General features: G+C 34.9%; 1 protein-coding gene across 3 annotated transcripts in view; it reads left to right on the top strand.

The window, feature by feature from the left end:
• VPS26A (VPS26 retromer complex component A) overlaps positions 1 to 22,979 on the top strand; it is a 31,833-nt gene that overhangs the window by 1,253 nt on the left and 7,601 nt on the right. For 2 of the 3 annotated variants that reach the window (XM_059170068.1, XM_059170070.1), the window contains exons 2-6: positions 5,079 to 5,228; positions 15,592 to 15,667; positions 16,815 to 16,971; positions 17,554 to 17,718; positions 20,564 to 20,670. In XM_059170068.1, the coding sequence (XP_059026051.1) occupies positions 5,079 to 5,228; positions 15,592 to 15,667; positions 16,815 to 16,971; positions 17,554 to 17,718; positions 20,564 to 20,670 (655 nt within the window). Of the gene's footprint in view, positions 1 to 5,078; positions 5,229 to 15,591; positions 15,668 to 16,814; positions 16,972 to 17,553; positions 17,719 to 20,563; positions 20,671 to 22,979 lie in introns of those variants that run through there. The other variant, XM_059170071.1, reaches the window with a different exon arrangement.

Below are 22,979 nucleotides of genomic sequence, written 5' to 3'. Positions count from 1 at the left end.
CCGAGCAGAGAGCCCGATGCGGGACTCGATCCCAAGACCCAGAGATCATGACCTGAGCCGAAGGCAGCAGCTTAACCCACTGAGCCACCCAGGTGCCCCATTGAATAAATACATTTTAAACTCAAGTTGATTTGATTAAAATCAGAAGAGTGAAGACAGGCATATTTATTCTTAAACTTGGGGCCTTTTTTTTTCACGCAGCAGATAATTATTTAGGCATACCCAAGGGCCACTAGCAAAAGTGAAACAGTCCTTGCTCTCTCTTGTAGCTTACAGTCTAGAGGGAGGTAAACATCTCTTTGTATAATTATTTGTTTAACGTGGAAATAACAGTTGTGATAAATTTAACAAGGAAGTATTTGAAGACCTTGCCTAGTCAGGGAGTTAGGAAATATTCATTGAATATACTTTGCCAAGAAGACTTAAAAGTCTTTTGCTTATTTTAAAAATTATTACTTTTAATAGGCTTTTGGATTAGTGTAAGAGCAATTTATTTTCAACTTACTGGTCAAACATAAACTAAATTGTAAAGCTTTAGAACACTTAACTGGGCATAAATGTAATCCATGCATGAAAATTTGCTGTTTCATTGCTTGTGTAAATTTTGAGAGTCTCCCTTTCCACTCACCTTGAGTTGCACTTCTTTACATCCCTTGGAAGGAGTGAAGTTTCTAAAGTGAGCGCTAAAAAGTTTGTTGGCTTTTAACATATCCACATGCAATTTTGCTGGATGGTAATGCTCAGTATGGGTTTATGAATTATATGAAAAATCTTAAATTAACCTAAAGGTGATAGGAGGGTTAGGCCACAAGTAGAAAACTGTAAAAACAATGTTATAATCTTTTAATAGTCATATATATTGGAGTCTAGTTATTTAAAGGCTACCTGAGTTTTGACTTATATATACTTGTCTAATACTGTCTAATACTGTCCTGAAAATCTCATATTCTGAATGCTCACTTGAAGATATCTTCACCAGAACTGAGTAGTCTTTCGCTTTAAAATGTCTCATCTGTAATTGCAGCAAAAGTCTCTGTTAATGTATTCTAACCTTCTTTACAGTTTTCATTCCCTTTCCACTGTCTTCACCATCCTGCCAATTATGTATTTTGTTTCCTCTTTACCTATCAGGAGAACTATCATAATTTGTGAGGAGTTTTAAAACTTTTAATTTCATGAATTTTCCTTTGAAAAAACAGAAGATGCACATCTTGCAATAAAGACTTTAAAAGCAAGACTTTGGGTAGAAAATATTTCTCTTTCAACTTCTTTTAGAAGGAAAACAGAAAATACAAACTTTTTTTCTCAGTTTTTTTTTCTCTTTGTTGCCTGCTTGTTAAATGTAAGACATCGACACTTTTCTGGGGCTTTCAGTAGGACTCTTTCATTTTTGATGTGTCCTAGTGTGGAAAACTGGATGTTATCCTGGTGCTAAAGTTTCTGTTAACATTGTTAAGGTACTATAGCTTTTTACTCAGCCTATTATGCATGTGCTGTAACTAGGCTTTTAAAAATACCTTCTGCTCTCTCCCCATATTAGTGTTTTGACTGTGTTGAAAAGTAAGTCTGCTTTTTAAATTTTTAGTTACAAAATACTCTTCTGCATACAGAAAGTAATAGAAGATACCACATAGCTTTCTCAGATTTTTAATGCCTAGGAATTTTTCATTTTTATCTTTGGTGTCAAAATGAGACTGTTTAATTATAATTATGTTATTGGTTAATTGTGAAGTTTCATGAGACTTCAGTCTTTTTTACACCACCTTATTTAGTGGAAATTTTGATTTCATTATTTTTGATTAATTGATCTTTTAATACAGCTTTCAAATCCCAAGTTCAGTTCTGTGTGTTAAATATCCATATGTGGAAAAAGTTACCATAACAATTCTTTTATCCGTAAAATAATTTTTATTGTTTTCAAATCTCATTTTTCCCAGAAGCAGCTCTAGGATGTATTAGGGGGAATGAGAAAATTACATTTTATTTTTCTGCTGCGATTTAGATCTTAAATGAGGCTCTTGTCTTCTACCCTTTCAGAATTGCTCTTCCCATAGCTTCCCCCCACCCTGGCTGGCTCTGTAGTTTTCACGTATTAGAGAGTTAGTAAATATCAGCAGCCTGCTTTTGAGCTGCTATACATTCTCTTATCTGTAGCCCTTAGGAAAAAATAACACCATTTAAGCAAGTTTTGAGTATAAAACTTGTAGTATGAAAGCTAACTGAAAAGGGGCATTGCATGTGACCTATCATTGATGTTTTTCATTCTAAGTTCAGAATACTTTTCTGATTAAAATTAATTTTTTGGTTAAAATTGACTTAGTTATTTGTAAAGTTGCCAGGAAGGATTAAAACGTTGAAAGGAAAAAATGCTGCTTGTGTCTTTGTAGTATGTCAGAAGTATAAATCTGCCAATTCTTTGAGTTGATTTCTTGAAATTATAATATTTTTGTTTATATAGGATTAATAATAACAAAAATGCAAGCAGAATTTAGGAAAGCATTGTCTCCTTTGATCATAGTATCGCCCTGTGACCTGCAGAGTTTTGAGAGGATCATTAGCTTGCTTGCTGTTACTCTGCCACCTGAGGACAGAACTGAGGCTTGAGGAAAGTTCCTTGCTCTAGACGTAGCTACTGCACCAAAGCTAACTTCCTTTGGGGGAGCTCCCATCTTTCCAGATATTCTGGGTTTAATTCATTTCTTTTGTGTATCCATTTATTTTTTAGTATCAGGAGAGTATTATTTTATTCAAAATTAACACTCAGTAGGTATTTGAATGCTTTCTATTAAATGCCACACACTACTCCTAGCTACTATGTCTTCAGTGGTGAGCAAAGGATAAAGTGTCTGTCCTCCTGGAGTTCAGTCAAGGATTCAGGTATTGAATAAGCACACACTATAACAGATGATAAAGTAATAAAACTACATGGTGTTGTGAGGCCTAAATTTGGAGACTCTAGTTTCAATTTAGGAACGTATGGGAGGCCTCTTTATGGAAATGAGTCAGACTGAGATTCAGAGGCTGAGTTAGTTAGGTTAAGGATACTTGGTCTAAGACAAGAAGGAACCTGGCAGATTTGATTAACTTGAATAATTTGAGGCTTGTGTGACTGGAGAGATGATGTGCAGACCATGTCAGGGAATACAGTGTGTGTGTGTGTGTGTGTGCGCGCACGTGCACTTGTGCACTCACGTGTGCACATATTTAAAATAACATTTCATTGAAGTACACAAGAGTGCACAGATAAGTGTACAGAAGAATAAGTGCACAAAGTGATCAAACCTGTGTGTGAAGTGCTCAGATAAAAGCAAACAGCGTAATTAGCACCCCAGAAACTCCCTCTATGCTCTCTTCTAACCACTTCCTGACTTCTGATGCTATAGTGTGCGCTACATGTTTTTGACTTTTTAATAAATGTAATTCTATAGTATGTGTGAAAGTTATTATTGTGTATAGTTGTGTCTCATCCCTTTGCCTACTGTATGAATATAGAATAAAATTTATGTATCCATTCTCTTGTTGATGGATATTTGGATTGTTTCCTATTTGGGGCTTTATGAACCAAGACATTATTAACATTTTTATATTTGTTTCCTGGTTCATGTATGTAAGAGTTTCTCTTTAGGGTATATATCTAAGGGTGTATTTTCTGGGTCGTGGGATATGTATATCTTTAGCTTAACCAGGTAATACCAACAATTTTTTTTTAAAAAATTTTATTTATTTATTTAACAGACAGAGATCACAAGTAGGCAGAGAGAGAGGGGGAGGCAGGCTACCTGCTGAGCAAAGAGTCTGATGCGGGGCTTGATCCCAGGACCCTGAGATCATGACCTGAGCCGAAGGCAGAGGCTTTAACCCACTGAGTCACTCAGGTGCCCCAAATACCAACTATTTTCTAAAGTAGTTCCAATTTATACTCTTACCAGCCCACTGAAGGATTTTAAACAGAAAATTATGAGATTTATGTTTTTAAGAGATTATTGTGGTTGTGTAGGGCAGACTAAGAAGGGATGTAGGATGACAGGATAGAGGACGGTTGGTATAAATTAAAAAAAAAAAAAAAAAAAAAAGACTAGGGGCACCTGGGTGGCTCAGTGGGTTAAGCCTCTGCCTTCCGCTCAGGTCATGGTCTTAGGGTTCTAGGATCGAGCCCCGCATGGGGCGCTTTGCTCAGCAGGGAGCCTGCTTCCTCCCCACCCCCTGCCTTCTTGTGATCTCTGTCTGTCAAATAAATAAGTAAATAAATCTTAAAAAATAAAAAGACTAGAATACCAGCTTTCTTTAGTAACAAAAATAATCTCCAACTGTATCTGATATTGGAATTACTAATGGAGTCCATATTATTATCAACTAATGTGTTTTGGCATTCATAAGCGGTTGATTTTTGTCCTTTATATTTCTGTCATATTCAGGATTTCCATAACAAGGCTTACACATTTTCTTTGGAAAAATTCACAGAAATTTAGTCTTCTCCATTAGAGCCAGTTCTATTTCAAGAGTTTTTACAATGTAACACTTCCTGGTCAGACCTATATAGCAGTGCATTTTATAGTAAATAGTATGTTATAATAATGCATTTGGATTTGTATGAGTACTGCATAATTTGGATTGTATGAGTGCTGCATATGAAATAACAGCATAGAAGTATAACTAAAGATAGCTTTTCAAGTCCAAATGTTAAGAATTAATTTTTTAGATTTCTGGTATAGTAGTAATTGATTACTTATAGTGTTTACCTGTGGAAATGATTGAAACTATAGCATGTTTAAATTTTAGTTTTCTTTTTGTCTTTTAAAAAACCGTGGCAAAAAACATGCAATATGAATTTGTTCTCTTAACATATTTTAATGTACAGTACAATATTAGCTGTATATACATTGTTATACTAAATTTGTTTAGTTTTGAGGTCGAATTTGATGTAAGTTCTTACTTCCATGTTGAACTTACAGATTCGCATTCTATTTAACTGTAGGTAAGAGATACTTAGATTTGTATTATAAAATGTAGTGACTGACAAAACATAATTATGAGCATTTTCCTTTTATATTTCCTTTTATTTTCCTTTTTTATTTCAGAGTTTTCTTGGAGGCTTTTTTGGACCCATTTGTGAGATTGATGTTGTCCTTAATGATGGGGAGACCAGGAAAATGGCTGAAATGAAAACTGAAGATGGCAAAGTAGAAAAACACTATCTTTTCTATGACGGAGAATCCGTTTCAGGAAAGGTAAATCTTTTGTTTGTGAGAAGTACCTAGATGTAAGGTATTAGAATTAATCACCAAAGTTGTCTGTACTGTTTCTAAGTTTGAGTGATTTTGTTAGAGGTGGAAAGTTTTTTTTTAAGATTTTATTTATTTATTGACAGAGATCACAAGTAGGTGGAGAGGCAGGCAGAGAGTAAGAGGGAAAATAGGCTTCCTGCTGAGCAAGAGCTCAATACGGGGCTTGATCCCAGGACCCTGAGATCATGAGTGAGCTGAAGGCAGAGGCTTAACCCACTGAGCCACTCAGGTGCCCCAAGGTGGAAAGTTTTTTTTAGAAGTTCAGCTAAAATCCTTGATTCATTAGCGCATTTACAGGAAAAAGTCTTAAAGTGGAGGGGTTACAGGAGCAGAGTCTAAAATTGCAAGCAGGGGTGCCTGGGTGGCTCAGTGGGTTAAAGCCTCTGCCTTCGGCTCAGGTCATGATCCTAGGGTCCTGGGATCAAGCCCCACATCGGGCTCTCTGCTCAGCAGGGAGCCTGCTTCCTCCTCTCTCTCTGCCTGTCTCTCTGCCTCCTTGTGATCTCTGTCTGTCAAATAAATAAATAAAATCTTTAAAAAATAAATAAATAAAATAAAATTGCAAGCAGAATTTTGTGTTTGTGACTATGCATCTGTTTTGCTTCACTTTTCCAAAGGGGCTGTGATCCACTCAAAGTTTGTTTCTCCTTTTACATAAGTTGAGTTACAGAGATTGGGGATAACTCTTTAGTAGACCTTTAAATGTTTCTTTCTCATTCTTTACAGCTTATCTCTCTGCACTGCCACCGTTGTGTCTGTTGATCTTCGTAGAGGACTTAATGTACATTTGTAATGTATCTGTGTAGGATCAGGTGCATCTGTGATCTCTTCTGTAAGGTTTCAATTTTCCCCCTTTTCCTTATCAAGTGATGCATAAAAGTAGTCTTATGCCTTAGCGAATATGATTAATACTCGTTAATCATAATTTTTTTAAGTAGGCTCCAAGCCAAATGTAGGGCTTGAACTCAGACCCTAACTGAGATTAAGAGTCCAATGCTCTAAGTGTACTTGGGTGGCTCAGTGGTTTGGGTGTCTGACTCTTGATCCCAGCTCAGGTCTTGAGCTAGAGGTGATGAGTTCAAGTCCAGCATTGGGCCAGGTGTAGAGTCCACTTAAAAAAGTCATGTGCTCTACTGACTGAGCCATCCAGGCACCCCTTTTTGTTTGTTTTTAAGTCTAGTAGGGAACAATCATTGTCTGGTTTAAAGTGATCTTATGTCATCTGGGTTTGTTAGAGGAGTTCGTGGCTAATGTTTATAGGACAAAAAAAGGAAGATGGGAAAATAAGGGGAATGAAAGCTTCTTCATTGTGATTTATGGAAAGTAGTGTGCCTTCAGGTTACATTTTTTGGAATTACAAGATGTCATACGTAGTAGTCCTAATCAATAACTGTAGATTGCATTTTAAAAAATCTCTTGCTCAGAAGATACTTTATCTGGATTCTGATTATTTACTGATCTGAGATGTTTATCATTTTTAACCTTTTATTGTAAAATAAAACAGATATTGAAAACCACAAAACAAATAAATAATCATAAGGCATGTTTTCTTGTAATTAACATTCGAGTCCAGAAGGAGAACTTTGCCAGCTACCCAAACATAGCCTCTTCCTCTCAAAAGAAACCACTCTGCTGATTTTTATAATATAGTTCCTTGTGTTTCTTAATTGTTTAGTTTTGCATCCTTAAAAAGATTGATAACGCTTTTAAAATCTCTTTTAATCTCAGATTCCCTCTTCATGCCTTTCTTACACTTTGAAGAACCGGAGACACTTAACTATAGAGTTCTCTGTGATTGCATACTCATGATACAGTTGTTGCCTGTAAATTGGTAGCTGGATCTAGAAGCTTGATCTGAGTCAAGTTCAGTTCTTTTGGCAGGAGTATATGTGGTGGTGTGTTTTGTTTTTTTTTAAATCGGGAGTGCATGATGTTTGGTTTTCTCTCTCTCTCTTTTTTTTTTTTTTTTTTTTTAACAAGTGTTGTAACTGCTGTTAATATTGATTGATTCCTGGCATACCTTTAGAATAGGTTATTAAATAGGTGACTTATGAGTGCTCTGATAAGAAAACTTTAAAGAAAGAGAAGAAAACAAGCATTGGTTACCTGTGACCCAGCATGTTCACTAAGAACAAGTCTACGTTTTCTGAAATATCTGAGTATAATAAAAAGATCATTGGCTTAGAGTTGGAAGCTCTAATCTTGACTTTATCACTGTCTTGGTAGGTAACTCTGGGCAGTCATTTAACTTTCTGGATCTTACAATAAAATTAAGAAAGTTGGACTGAATAATTGGTTTCTAAACTTGGTTTTGCCTTGTAGTGTCTCTGCATAACAATTCCTCATACCCTAGATGTAATTTTGAAGTTCTGAGAGTCTGACATCCCAACCAAAGCAAGAATAAAATCCTTTTATGATATCCTTGACATGTGAATTTCTGTCTGCATGCTTTTTTCCCCAGATCTTTTTTTTTTTTTTTCAAGAAATATTTTTTTAGAGCAGTTTTAGGTTCATAACAAAATTGAGAGGGAAGTACAGGTATTTCCTGTATGCCTACTGCCCCTACACATGCATAGCATCTCCCATGATTGATGTCACTTGCCAGAATGGCAAAATTTTTACCAAGGATGATCCTACATTGACACATCATAATCACCCAGTCCATAGTTTACCTGAGGGTTCACTCTGGGTGTTGTTATTCTGGGGGTTTAGACAAATGTATAATGACATATGTCCATCATTATAATATCATATGGAATATATTCATTGCCCTAAAAGTCCTCTTTTTTCTGCCTATTCATCTTTCCTGTCTCGCCTGCCAAACCACTGGCCTTTATATTGTTCCTGTAGTTTTGTTTTTTGCAGCATGTCATGTAGTTGGAATCATACAGTATCTAGCCTCTTCATACTGTCTTCTTTCACTTAGTAATACACGTTTAAAGTTCCTCTGTGTCTTCACAGCTTTATAACTCATTTATCTTTAGTGTTGAATAATAGTCTATTATCAGGATGTACCACAGTTTTACCCATCCATTCACCTACTAAACGATATCTTGCTTGCTTCCAAGCTTTGGCAGTTATGAATGAAGCTCATATAAACATCTGTATGCAGGTTTTTGTATAGGCATAAGTTTTCAACCCCTTTGGATGAATACCCAGGAGTGTGCTTGCTGGATTGTATGGTAAGCTTATCTTTAGTGCTATAAGACACTGCCAAACTGTCTTTCAGTGTAGTGCTACTATTTTTCATTCCTTGAATGAGAGTTCCTGTTGCTCCACATCCCTGCCAGCATTTGGTGTTGTCAGTGTTCTGGATTTGGTCCCATTTTAATAGGTGTGTAGTTGGTAATATGATGTTGAACATCTTTTCTATGTCTCTTGGCCAAGTGTCTGTCTTCTTTAGTGAGGTGCCTGTTCAGATCATCTGCCTACTTTTTAATTGGATTGTTTGTTTTCTTGTTTTAAGAGTTCTATGAATGTTTTGGATAACAGTCCTTTCCGAGATCTGTCTTCTGCAAGTATTTTTTCTCAGTCTATGGCTTTTCTTCTCATGGTCTCTCACTCTCTTGGTTGTTACATGGTATTAATTTTGATTTCCCTGACATCCATTGAAGTTGACCAGCCTTTCATAGACTTACTGGCCATTTGTTATCTTTCATGAAGTGCCTATTCTAGTTTTTAGGGGGTGAGGAGAGCTTGATTTTCTACTCAATTGACTTTTTTTCTTATTGATGAGTAATATTTTTGTGTGTGTGTTCTTGGTACAAGGCCTTTATGCTTCTTAGTGTAGGGTCTTTTGTATATGTGTTGTAAATATTTTCTCTCAGTTGGTGTGACTTTTCATTATCTTACTGGTGTCTTTTGATGAATAGTTCTTAACTTTAACAGGTGATAAATGTTATGTTTCCTTTTTGTTGGTGTGTTTTGTATCCTATTTAAGAAATCTTTGCCTACCTTATGGGCATGAAGATATTCTCCTGTTATCTTTCTCCTACAATTTTTTTTTTTTTAAATTTTACACTTAACATTTAGATCTTCAGAGTGCTTGGAGTTGCTTTTGTCTTTGCAACCTAGGAATTAAGGCTAGTCCCCCCCCCTTTTTTTTTACTCTCCTGTATGGGTATCTCATGAATCTAGAACATTTATCCTTTCCTTCACTGCACTGCAGTATCACCTTTGTCATAGCAGAGGTTGTGTGATTCTTTTTCAGCCATTGGTCTGTTTGCAGCATTTACTTTCTTTTCTTTAAAAAAAAAAATAGCCTGTTGAGTATAATAACATACCAAGAAATTCACCCTATTAGAATGTACAAGTCAGTGTTTTTACTATATTTGCAGAATTGTGCAGCCATCACCACTAATTCCATAACATTTTCATCACCCCAAAAGAAATACCATATCATTAGCATTCACTTCCTTAGTGAATAGATTATTTGTGCCCTCATTTGTGTGTTGAAACCTTGGGACATGATCTCTCATGAGGACAGAGCCCTCATGAATGGGGTTAGTGCTCTTATATCCCTTATACCTTCAGCCATGTAAGAACACAGTGAAAAGACAGCCATCCTTGAACCACAAAAAGAGCTCTCTCCAAATCTGCTAGCACATTGATCTTCAACTTCCCAGCCTCCTGAACTGTGAACAGTAAATTTCTGTTGCTTATAAGCCACCCTTGTCTACAATATTTTGTGACAGCAACCCGAATGAACTGAGACACCTAGGAACCACTAATCTACAAATCTGATTTCTTTCTCTATGGATTGGTCTATTCTGGACATTTTATATAAATGGAATCATAGGATATATAGCCTTTTCTGTCTGACTCCTTTCACTTAGTGTGATGCTTTAAAGGTTCATTTAAAAAAAATTGGTAAACATATACATATTATAAAATTTGCCATTTTAGCCATTTTAAAGTGTACAATTCAGTGGCATTAATTACATTGACAAGGTTGTACAACCATCACCACTATTTCCAAAGTTTGTTCATCACCCCACATAGAAACTTGGTACCTGTTAAACAACTACCCATTTCCTTTTTCTCCCAGTCCCTGGGTACCTCTGGTCCCCTTTGTTTTTCTGTAAATTTGACTATTCTAGTTATTTCTTAAAGGTGGTCATATAAGGGCGCTTGGGTGGCTCGGTGGGTTGGGCCTCTGCCTTCAGCTCAAGTCATGATCTCAGGGTCCTGGGATTGAGCTTTGTATTGGGCTCTCTGCACCGCGGGGAGCCTACTTCCCCCTCCCTCTCTGCCTGCCTTTCTGCCTACTTGTGATCTCTTTCTGTCGAATAAATAAATAAAATTCTTAAAAAAAAAAAGTGGTCATTTAAGATTTATCCTTTTGCGTCTTATTTCCTTTAGCATAATGTTTTCAAGCTTCATTCATGTAGTATGTATCAGACCCCTTTTTTAAATGATTAACTAGTATTCCAATATATATCCATGTGGAATATGAATATACCACATCTCCTTTATGAGCTCATCAGTTGCAGACAGTTGGGTTTCTACCTTTTGACTATTACTAATAATGCTGTACATTTGTGGACAAGTTTTTGTGTGAATACATGTTTTCATTTTTCTTGGATGTATATGTAGGAGTGGAATTGCTGGGTCATGTGTTAACTTTGTGTTTAACTTTTAGAGGAGTTGGCAATCTTTTCCAAAGCAGCTGCATTATTTTACATTCTTTCCAATGATGTATATGGGTTCCAGTTTCTTTAGTTTCTTGGCAGCACTTAATATTGTCTGCATTTTTTATTTATGGCCATTTTAGTGGGTATGAAGTGGTATCTCATTATGGTTTTGGTTTGCATTTCCCTAATAACTAATACTGAGCATCTTTTCACATGCTTATTGCTGGTGAAATCTTTGGAGAAAACTCTTTTTATATCCTTTGACCTTTTTTATTTGGTTGCCTTTTATTTGCCTAAAAAAGGCAAATAAAGAGTTGCAGGAACTCTTTATATATGCTGGATACAAGTCCATTATCAGTTATATTTCACAAATATTTTCTCCTGTTTTCTGAATTGTCTTCACCTTCCTGCCTTTCTTTCTTTCTTTCTTCTTTTTTTTTTTTTTTTTTTTTTTTTTGTCTTCACTTTCTTGATGGTGTCTTTGGAGCACTAAAGTTTTAAATTTTTATGAAGTTCCAATTTATCTATTTTTTTGTTTGGTTGCTCATGCATTGGTGTTATTTGAGAAACCATTGTCCATCCAAAGCAGTGAAGATTTATACTCTGTTTTCTTCTGAGAGTTTTGTAATTGTCTTACATAGGTTTTTGATCCATTTCAAGTTAATACTTATTTATGGCATGAGTTAGAGATAAACTTCATTCTTTTGTACGTTGATATTCAGTTCCAGCAATATTGTTAAAAAGAATATTCATTCCCTACTGAATTGTTTGGGGACTCTTTGGGGACTCTTGTAGCATATACTTTTAAAACTAAAATTAATTGCTGTCTGTTAAAAGTCTTTTGGAGATTTTTTTTTCCCAAAGATTTTATTCATTTGAGAGAGAGAGAGGGAATGAGCATGAGCAGGAGAAGGGGCAGAGGGAGAGAGAGAAGCAGACTCCCCTCTGAGCAGGGAGCCCAAAGGAGGGCTCGATCTCAGGACCCTAGGATCCTGACCTGAGCCACTGGCAGACATTTAACCAACTGACCCACCCAGGTGCCCTGTTTTTGAAGCATTTCTTAAGACAAGTGGGACTATGTATATTATTACAAGATAAATAGAGAAATTCTTGAAAGGTACTTACTCAGATTTTTTTTTTTTTTAATCCTTAGGTAGAATATTTACTGCTTCGTTCATGTTCAAGTGACTGTTCTTCCTTAAGGCTGGAACAGTTGTAGTGTATCCTAAATTTTTTATGCTTTAAGAATATATTTGAGCTAGGTATCCTCTTTTCGAAATACAGCTTGTATCACTTTTTACCTTCTGAATAATTTTGAGAGAGTCTTACTAGATTGCCTGATTAACTGTTGAGACACAATAATTGTGAAAAATTTGATAGTAATGTGGGTATATTTCTGGTGGGTTCATAAGTTAAAATTCCTTAAGATTCTTTCAGATTGGACAGTGATAATTGTCTTAAAGAGGTGTTGCCAGTGCCACGTCACCTATAATGAACTCTGTATTCCTTATTACAAAAGTGAACAATGACATATGTTTATTCTGAGATTATAGGGCTTTATAGTTTAATTCTTTAAACAAAGAATATTATCTCAGTATCTTTCATCAACATGAATATGGACCACATTCTTCTGGCAGCAGTGGGAAATGAATTTTGGAAAACCACAGTATTCAGCTATAGTAAAGTGCAGATATCTCAGTAATTTACTGTAAATGATCCTATAAATGGTGTGTAGTACATTGATAGGTGTTTGTCTTAAACACAATGCAGATGAATTTTACTCCTTACACAGCCCCTGAAGACAGCATTATTGGAGACATCTACAGAATATTAGCTGCTAAAGATGATGAAGAATGAGCTTTGAGATTGGCTTGTTAGAACAGTAAATATGTTTTATATAGTTTGCCTGTGTTTTGCTTTCATGGCCTTTTTTAAAGAGGTATACATTGTCTTAACTTTCTCAAATTACTAATAGCAAAGGGAAAAAATAGTAACTTTAAATTGGTAGATCACCTTCACTAAGTGATCAAAGTTAAAATAACCACTTGGCATCGTGTACTTCCTAATAAGATACACTGAGAAGGACACAACTTCCTTTCTGTGTTATTCTTGCCAAAAATGCATAAGCTGAGTCTGATTGTGATAAAACCTCAAACCCAAATTGAGGGCTGTTCTACAAAATAAGTGACCTGTACTCTTAAAAAAAAAATCAAGGTCCAGAAAGGCAATGACTGGGGCGCCTGGGTGGCTTAGTTGGTTAAACATCTGATTCTTGATTGTGGCCTAGGTCATGCTCTGTGGGTCCTGAGATTCAGGATTCAGTCCTGTGTTGGGCTCAGTGCTGAGCGTAGAGCCTGCTTAAGATTCTCTCCCTCTGCCCCTCCCCACCTACATGTGCACGTACTCTCAAAAAAGAAAAAGTCAATGACTGAGAAATGTTTGAGATTAAAGGAGACTAAAGGGACATAACTATATGTAATGTGATTCTGGATTGGAGCCTGGGCAGGAGAAAAAAGGGAGTAAAGTACATTATTGGGACAATTGTTGGAAATTGAATATAAACTGTGGAGTTACAAGTTTCCTGATTTTGAAAATTGCACCGTGATTAAGAGATTATTTTCTTAGGTACACATGAAGTATTTATGGGTAGAGGAGCATGGTATCTTCAAATTACTCTCAACTGATTAAAAAAAAAGTTGTATATGTATGCATGCACATCTTATATATATAGAGAGAATGATAATTTATAAATTTTAAATAATTTATATGTAATATATTATATATAAATATAATAAAATTATATTTTGTCATATGTGACAAAATACAAACATGGTAAATCTGTGTACAGGTTATGTGGGATTTCCTTGTACTATTCTTGGCACTGTTTTATGTTTGAAATTATAATAGAAGTTATGGAAGTGTAACAGTTAGTATTAATGTTCTTTAACTCAGTTCACAATCTTAGTTTCATTTATATTTCTATGCTCCATTGCAGAACAGCTTTTAAATAAAAATGCTTGATTATGCATACCAACTCTGGGATCTTTCGGATTCCATAATATCTTGCATTAGGCTTAAAAGCAACTGTGTTTTGACATCAGTGGGAGACTAAGGACAATTTCAGAGTTTAGGCAATTTGGTAGAAAAATGGAATGACTCTAATTTCTGCCTTAGTAGTATGGTGTCGGAGTGTTTTTTGAAGAACTGTAAACTTAAAAATATCAGACACAGCCATGTTTCAGTGAAAGCATTCCCCAGATCTGTTGCCAGCTAGACAGTTAAGTTAATAAAAGTATCGTGTACTTATGTGCTTTATTAGTGTAAATTAGGGAATAGTTCTAATTACTGCCTGGTTTGTGAAATAGTTGCGAGTTAGGCTTGTATTATTTGAGGTTCAAACCGAAAATTCAACTTGTTAGTGTGTGAAGCCTCTAACTATACTTTCTTCTTTAAAATAAGTATTTTTCTGAGTTTGAAAGTATTAGTTGCCTGTGTAAAAAAACAAAACAAAAAACCTTGGATACTACAAAGAAAACAAAATTTCTCATACATCCCAGAAGTAACTGCTTTAATAGTATTTCTTTTGTGTAATCAAAAAATACATAATTGGCATTATTCTCGTGTACAGTTTGACCATGCTTCCTTCATGTAACATATCATGCACATTTTCCCACATCATTAAAAATTCTTTGATCTTATTGTTTTTAAACTTCAATAATTTTCCATCATATGATGTACCACAATTTATTTAACTATTTACTTCTTTCTCTGAGATATTAATTTGGAAGGCAAGTAACTAACTCATTCTGGTTACAGATTTGGAAGATTTAGAAAATTGAGTATTTTATTTAATAGACTTACAAACAGAAGTAACTGGATTTCTGCTTTTATTGGCCCTTGATTACTGTTTTCTTTTGAGAAGCATTATTTAAAAAAGCTTTTAAGAGTCATGTTAACAATATTTTTTATAGTAAAGAATAAATCTGGAAGTGTGCTTTTTTGTACATTAGTTCATCTTTAAACATTTGGAAATTTTAAAAATACGTATGTACTTTATAAATATTTTGTCAAATTAAAAAGTTTATAAAATTAAGGCTTCCATTTGGCAGATGTGAATTTAGGATTTCAGAGTTGTATATTTCACTTCAAAAATATGTAAGATAAATCATACAATTTCAACCTTTAGACGTTCTATTTTTAGAGTGAGTAGCAGATTCAGGGGAATAAGTGTTGCTTTTAAGGTTAGGAATTATAATAATATATTTTTGGTTACAAAGAGCTGAAAGTGATCTTTAGGTAAATTCTTGAAATTAGTGATTACCTTACATTAAAATGTTATTGTGTAGAATTGTTTAACTATTTGACCAGAAAACACATCTGAGTGGTTGCAGATTTTTCCTTTTTTTGATTTGAGTCTTTATAGCTCTCCAACTTATAAAGGATTCCTTCCTAACAAAGCAGGTGCTTTTAAGCGTATGTTTAAGTGATTGTATATGAGTAAGTTATACCTTCTCTGGTTCTGTAAAGTCATAACGATCTTGGTATGTGGTGGTGTCTCAAACTTCAGAAATGAATCCCTGAAATACTTATATATTGCATTCATCTGGAAGGAATCTGTTAGTAGGCCCACTCAAAAGATTGTTAACATCTTTTACAATTTCATGTTTTGGCAGGTAAACCTAGCCTTTAAGCAACCTGGAAAGAGGCTAGAGCACCAAGGAATTAGAATTGAATTTGTAGGTCAAATTGGTGAGTTTTAAAATAGTATTACTTTTTTTTTTTTTTTAATGATAACTGAGTTTGAAGTTGGATTTGAGTTGGATTTAAGCACTTAAATTTTGAATTAGAGATTAGTTTCATGGAAGGAAGGAATTGATTTTGGATAGTAAAAGAGGATTTATTTTATAAACATTAAATCATATTTCTTTGAATTGTATTAAATAATATTTGACTCATAGTGCCTTTATTTGTTATTAAACTTAATTACTAAAAATGAAAGGAGTTATGTAAGTTACCAGCCTTGAAAAATAATTCAAGTAAATTAGTTGACTCACTGAAATTTCCATCTGCCTACATTTTTCACCAGCTTTACAACTACCAGTGTCACCTTCATCCTTCACTTTCTAATTACTCATGCCATTTGTCTTCCTAACCTAATGTGAGCCTGTAGCCAGACTCACCTGTGAGAAAATTGGATGTGAAAAGGAAAGGTATAATAATTTTTCTTGACTTAGATCACATTGTGTAGATTTCCACATATGTATTTCAGAGGCATTCTTGGTTTAGTAGAAGTTAAACTGTATAAATCTTTTGGTACTGCAGGTTGAGAAAGAGAAAAGAAAATGGGTCTTTCTAATATAGTATACATAGTTTTAAATCTAGCTTTCTAAGATGTACTACACATTTTTAAAGTATCAAAATTATAATTGGATTTGTTTATATATCTATTCCAGATCAGATTATATTTGAGGGGCAAGTTATAGTAATTCACTGATAGTTGATAAGTCTTTTGTATATTACAGTGTATCAAGATAATATATTTGCCTAACTAAAGCAAAACAACGAATGCTTTTTGCCTTGAACGGAGGAAGTTCAAATAATTGCTGGAAATGTGTCTGTTAAAGCAGCTTCATTTTGGGCAAGCCCTAACTACATTAAAGGAATGAATACATCTTTTATAATAGAAATTTTCATTGTGCTGTGTGGCTCGAATTTTTTTATGCCTAGGTGGACCATAATGAGGATGATGGAATTTATGTTATAGCTCTAGTAGATTAGGGACAAGTCCAACTAATTCTTTTGGTAAAAATTACTTGCTTTGGAGGTAGAAGTTTGGGTTTTAATGAAATAGATACTAAGTATAATTGGTCTTTTTTTTTTGCTTAAAATTTTGTAGAACTTTTCAATGACAAGAGTAATACTCATGAATTTGTAAACCTAGTGAAAGAACTAGCCTTGCCTGGAGAATTGACTCAGAGCAGAAGTTATGATTTTGAATTTATGCAAGTTGAAAAGCCATATGAATCTTACATCGGTGCCAATGTTCGCTTGAGGTATGAATGTATATTAACAACTGTAGATGGTGTCAAAACCAGAAAGTAATGGCTACTATCAAATGTCTTACTAGAACTTTAATTATAATTCTGGACTGATAGACTTCAGATTTTTAAGAATTCTGCCACATATTTTGTCTACCTAATGCCCACCTGAGGTAATAAGAGCCTTCTCTCGTAGATTTAAACACCGCCATCATGAGTAGTTTTAATTATATACTTCCTTTGTATGAATCTTCCCCTAGGTACTTCCTTTGTCTTGTAAACAGAATTACCTCAAAATCTATTAGTTTCCCAGCAGGAAACTAATATGGTAGGAAGTAATAGATTTCCTCAGGTAGGCATGACCGTAGCACTTGAGATGCATCTTAAAAAGCACATACATTCTTCTTAAAATTGCACTTTGTTTTTTTTTTTTTTTTTTTTGAGGGTGGAAGCATTTAAAGATCAAAATTCTTTTGTGAAGTAAGTTGATCCCAAAGGATCAGCAAGGAGAAAGCTGAGTTACAGTTAATGTCTGTTTGTTTAAAATACTAAAATTTATCATAGGAGATTTAACTTACCTCTTGGTTGACTTTGTAGGTATTTTCTTAAAGTGACAATAGTAAGAAGACTGACAGACTTGATAAAAGAATATGATCTTATTGTTCACCAGCTTGCCACATATCCTGATGTTAACAACTCAATTAAGATGGAAGTAGGCATTGAAGATTGTCTACATATAGAATTTGAATATAATAAATCAAAGTAAGTATCTTTAACAATAGAAAACTTAAGAAATAAGCTTTTCAGGGCTTTGTAAATTGGTCAAAGTAAAGATAGAATTGACATTAATTTGATGTTAACAGCCTAAAAATCTTGGAGTGGAGAGTCTATCTTCTTGACTCAGTGCAGGTGTCTTTCATATTCAATTCCTAATAAGTCTCTGATTGGTCATTTTTTGTAGAGGATCTTACTATCTCAGAACTAATCCCTTCTCTCTGTAAAAATTTTCCTTACTGCGTTGGTATAACTTTATCCTAGTCATCTCTTTAAACAAAATACTTTTTTCTGCCTGCATAAGTAGTACCTTTTCATTATTGAAAATTTTGGCAAGGGGCACCTGGGTGGCTCAGTGGGTTAAAGCCTCTGCCTTCGGCTCAGGTCATGAACTCAGGGTCCTGGGATCAAGCCCCGAATCGGGCTCTCTGCTCATCGGGGAGCCTGCTTCCCCTCCTCTCTCTGCCTGCCTCTCTGCCTGCTTGTGATCTCTCTCCCTCTGTCAAATTAATACATAAAATCTTAAAAAAAAAATTTGGAGGGGGGCAATGTAGTGGCACCTGGGTGACTCAGTGGGTTAAGTGTCCACTTCTGGCTCAGGTCATGATCCCAGCATCCTGGGATGGAGCCTTGTGTTCAGCTCCCCTCAGTGGGGAGCCTGCTTCTCCCTCTCTTCTCGTGTTCTCTCTCGCTATCTCTGTCTCTCTCTCTCTGAAATAAAAAAAATTAAATCTTTTAAAAAGAAAGAAAAAAAGTTTTGGCATTGTGAAAGATCCCATTTTTAACTTTATTATTTTTATAAATTTTACCACTTAATCACAATTAAGATCTCTTGCATATCTTTTCATAGAGAGGGAAAGGTATGTATTATGTTTTAGTGTATGTGCTGCCGAAGCGAGCACGAGAAGGTATGTATTATGTTTATATGTGTTGTGTTTTTACAGAAATGGGCTCCTGTTTTGTTTATTGTTTAATGCCTTTTTAAAACTTTATTATGGAAAAATTCAAGCATAGACCAGTATGAGCAGTACAGTGAATCCTCAGGTACCAGGTGCCCAGCTCCCACTCAGTACACTGTCAGATCTGTTTTATCTGGATCCAAGCCTCACACTCCCAATAGATTATATTGAAGCCAACTCCAGACACAGAATTTCATCCATAAAAATTGTATATCATTTTAAACATAATATTGTTATATCTAAAAATATTAATAATTTCTTAATATCTGTATATATCTAGTCAGTGTTCATGTTTTACTGATTGTCTCATAAAATGTCATTTCCCCCCACCACATGCTTTATTCACATCAGTATCCAGACAAGATTTGTTCAAATCCAGGGCATCCAGACACATGGTATTTGGTTGTTTGACACTTAAATTTCTTTCAATTTAATTTATAAGTTATCCTTCTATTTTTTTTTCCACTAAAGTTTATTTGTTGAAGAAATGGATGTATATTCTTTCATCACCTTCCTGTGTACATTTCTGTTACATGACTTTTTTAGTTGTCACTCACCAGTTTATATCACTAAAAATGTGATATAAGCATGCCTTCAGAGTCTTAAATTATATTGTGAATAAAATTATCAAATTGTTTAGGACCTAAAACTTGTCACTGGAGGCCTCCCTTCAAGCCAGCATAATTACACTGATCAACTCCTGGGATGATATTTTGAGATTCAAACCTGGGAGAAAGTTAAAAAGCCCTCTGGGGATTGTAGTAATTTCCAGGTTTATTTATTTTTAAAAATTTTATTTATTTATTTGACAGAGATCACAAGTAGGCAGAGAGGCAAGCAGAGAGATGGGGGGAAGCAGGCTCCTCGCTGAGCAGAGAGCTAGATGTGGGGCTTGATCCCAGGACCCTGGGATCGTGACCTGAGCTGAAGGCAGAGGCTTAACCCACTGAGCCACCCAGGTGCCCCAATTTCCAGGTTTATTAGCATGTCATTTCAGAGTACATGGGAAAGGACTTTGATGACTAGCTGTCATAGCAACAGACTCAGCGTGTGGTGTCTCTCTCTATGGGCAAGTGCTTTATTAGCTGCACTCTTCTAGCACTTAGAGTAAGAAGGTCACTAAATCTTGTGTAGAGTTTTAATGTTCAGAAACATCTTTATAATCCAAATAAATATTGCAAGCATAACAATCTTAATTTTCTGTGCTTAAGTTCTTTGGAAACTAACCTCTAAGTAAAGGACTTGTAGTTAACAAGGCAAATTCTTCTCTTTGAGGTATGTTGATGGGCAAGTAAAAGTTTGATTCCTGTTTTTATAGTAAAATGTTGAATATTTTTTGGAAAAAAAAAAGTTAAATGATATGGTTAGTCAAAATGGTATTTAAAAAAAAAAGACTTTATATATTTGAGAGAGAGAGCATGAGTGTGGGGGGACAGAGGGAGAGGGACAAGCAGACTCCCCACTGAATGGGGAAATGGACGCAGAGCTCGATCCCAGGACCCTGAGATCATAACCTGGGCTGAAGGCAGATGCCAAACCACCTGAGCCACCCCAGAATGGTATTCTTAAATAGTTCATGTTACAAAGATTCTACTAAAGCCTTTTGGGACATATTTTACTTTTTTTTTTTTTTTAAGGTTTTTTTAACTTATTTTAGAGATAGAGTGGGAGGGACAGAGGGAGAGGGAGAGAAAATACAAAGCAGACTCCACACTGAGCCTAGAGCTTGGCATGGGCTCAGTCTCCCGACCCTGAGATTGCAGTGTGAGTCGAAACCAAGAGTCTGATGCTTACCCGACTACACCACTCAGGCGCTCCTTTTGATTGTTTTTTAAACTGATATTTGGTAAATGAGGTATGTTCTTTCCCCAAAGGTATCATCTAAAGGATGTGATTGTTGGAAAAATTTACTTTTTATTAGTAAGAATAAAAATCCAACATATGGAGTTGCAACTGATCAAAAAAGAGATCACAGGAATTGGTAAGTCAAAAAGAGTATTTGAATTAAAATTCCTGTCTTAACATTTTTTAAATCTTAAAATATTGTTTAGATATACAATAAATATACATATTAGATACTAACTTTGAGATTTAATATGTATGCTTTTTTAAAAATTAATTTTTGAATAGGTTATAAATTCACATGGTTCAAAAAGTTTAAAAGATTATATAGTAAAAAGTATCCTATTTGTGTACTCCAGCTATTCATAGGTCATGTTTATAAGTTTTAAAATATTTCTTGATACTTATACAGTAACTATCCCTATATTATACCCTTCCCCCTGCTTTTAAGTTAAATGTTTATGTACGATACATATTTTGCTTTTTTGCTTACTATATCTTAGAGATCTTTCCATATCAATGTGTGGAGTACTTCCTCATCGTTTTTATAGTACTCCTTTCCATGGGTATACTAGAATTTAACCAGTCTGCTACAGGTTGTTTCCAGTCACTTGTTACTCCAAACAGCACTTCACTTAATAATGTCATTTTGCATGTGTGCAGGTGTGTGTGTGAGATAAAAATCTTAAAAGTAGAATTGTTCTTTCAAGGAGTATATTCATTTGTAGTTTTGGTACATATCAGTTTGTCCTCTTTAGGGGTTGTACCAATTTGTATTATTACCAGCAAGAAATGTAGAAGAAGCCTCTTTTTCCTTTATTCTTTTTTTTTTTTTCTATGATTTTATTTATTTGAGAGAGAGAGAGAGAGAGCATGAGCAGGGGCAAGGGCAGAGGGAGAGGGAGAAGCAGATTCCCCACTGAGCAGGGAGCCTGACGAGGACCCTGGCTGGGGTCATGCATGACCTGGGCTGCAGGCAGATGCTTAACTGACTGAGCCACCCAGGTGCCCCTTTTCCTCCTATTCTTACCAATACAACATTAGAAAATTTTTAGCTGATCTTATGGGTAGGGGAGGAAAGTTCCTCATTGTAGTTTTAATTTAGTTTTCTCCTTCTGAATGAGGGTAAGCATCTTTTCATGTGTATAAAAGCTATTTTTATTTCTTTTCTGTATATATTGCCTATATCCTGTGTTCCATCTCTATTAATTATTAGTCTTTTTTTCTGATATGTAGAAACTCTGTATATATTAGGGAAATCAATTCCCTTTTTTGTATTAAAGCAGCAAAAGAGGCATCTGGGTGACGTTTATTAAGGATCTGCCTTCGGCTCGGGTCATGATCCCAGGGTCCTAGGATTGAGCCCTACATCCGGCTCCCTGCTCAGCAGGGAGCCTGCTTCTCCCGCTTCCTCTGCTGCTCTCCCAGCTTGTGCTCTCTTACTCACTCTCTTTGTCAAATAAATAAAAAAAATCTTTATAAATAAATACATAAACTTAAGTAAATGCAGCAAAAATTTCCCCAGTTTGTCTTGCTTAAGATGGTTTTTGCCATGTAGAAGTTCTTTTTGTTTGTGTTGTCAGATTTACCAGTTTTTACTTCTATGGACTCTAGGTTTTATGCCACAGGTTTTATGCCTCCGTGTGCCTTTTTCACACAGAGGTTCTAAAAGTAATTTTCTGCGCTTTGATTCTCCTAAAATAATGTAGTTTGGGGAATTTGTTTAAATTCTTAATTTCTTTGGAATTTGTCTTGATATAGATTCAACTTTGGTTTTTTCCAGATGGCTAACCAGTTGCCCCAGAATTATTTGTAACTGCTTTTTAATTTTAATTAGTGTATAGGTTGAATTTGTCTCATTTGTTGGATTTTTGCTGAAAATAATTTTAGGCCACGCTTTTTAAGAATTTACAATTGGAATCATAATTAGAAACATCTGTGATTTCTTAATTTCTATTTTCACCTAATAAAAGTTGAGGTGAGTTAAAGATACTAAAATCAAATGTCAGGTTTCTTTTTGTTGTTTAAAAAGAAATTAGTTAAACACTTTTTCTGGTTAAAAATTGTGCTGATTCTAGAAAAGTTTAAATAAAAAATAATCTGTACTCATCATTCAAAACAGTTTAATTGTCTTTGCATATTATATATTTTACAACGTTGGAATCATTAATGTATGTTTTAGTATACTTTTTTCATTTTTACAGACTTTTTACATATGTCTGGGTCAGATAATCTCTTAGAAGATGAACACCTAAATTTAAAAGAATTATGTCAATCAGGTTCTCAATTTGATGTTTTCTCCAAGTTAGAGTTAACTGACTGAAAGAAGACAGTTTGGGTATTGCAGAGAAAACTAGCATGATAATCGTTATTTCTTATGTATATTGCTAGTTTTGATAGAAGAAACTCTGTGGAGAAGATTCTGAACCATGTATATTTGGTAAGAAG

This window comes from Mustela lutreola, chromosome 4 (assembly GCF_030435805.1).
Source record: "Mustela lutreola isolate mMusLut2 chromosome 4, mMusLut2.pri, whole genome shotgun sequence".
Taxonomy (NCBI): domain Eukaryota; kingdom Metazoa; phylum Chordata; class Mammalia; order Carnivora; family Mustelidae; genus Mustela; species Mustela lutreola.
The sequence above is the reverse complement of the archived record's forward strand: the minus strand, read 5'-3'. Positions and strand labels throughout refer to the sequence as shown.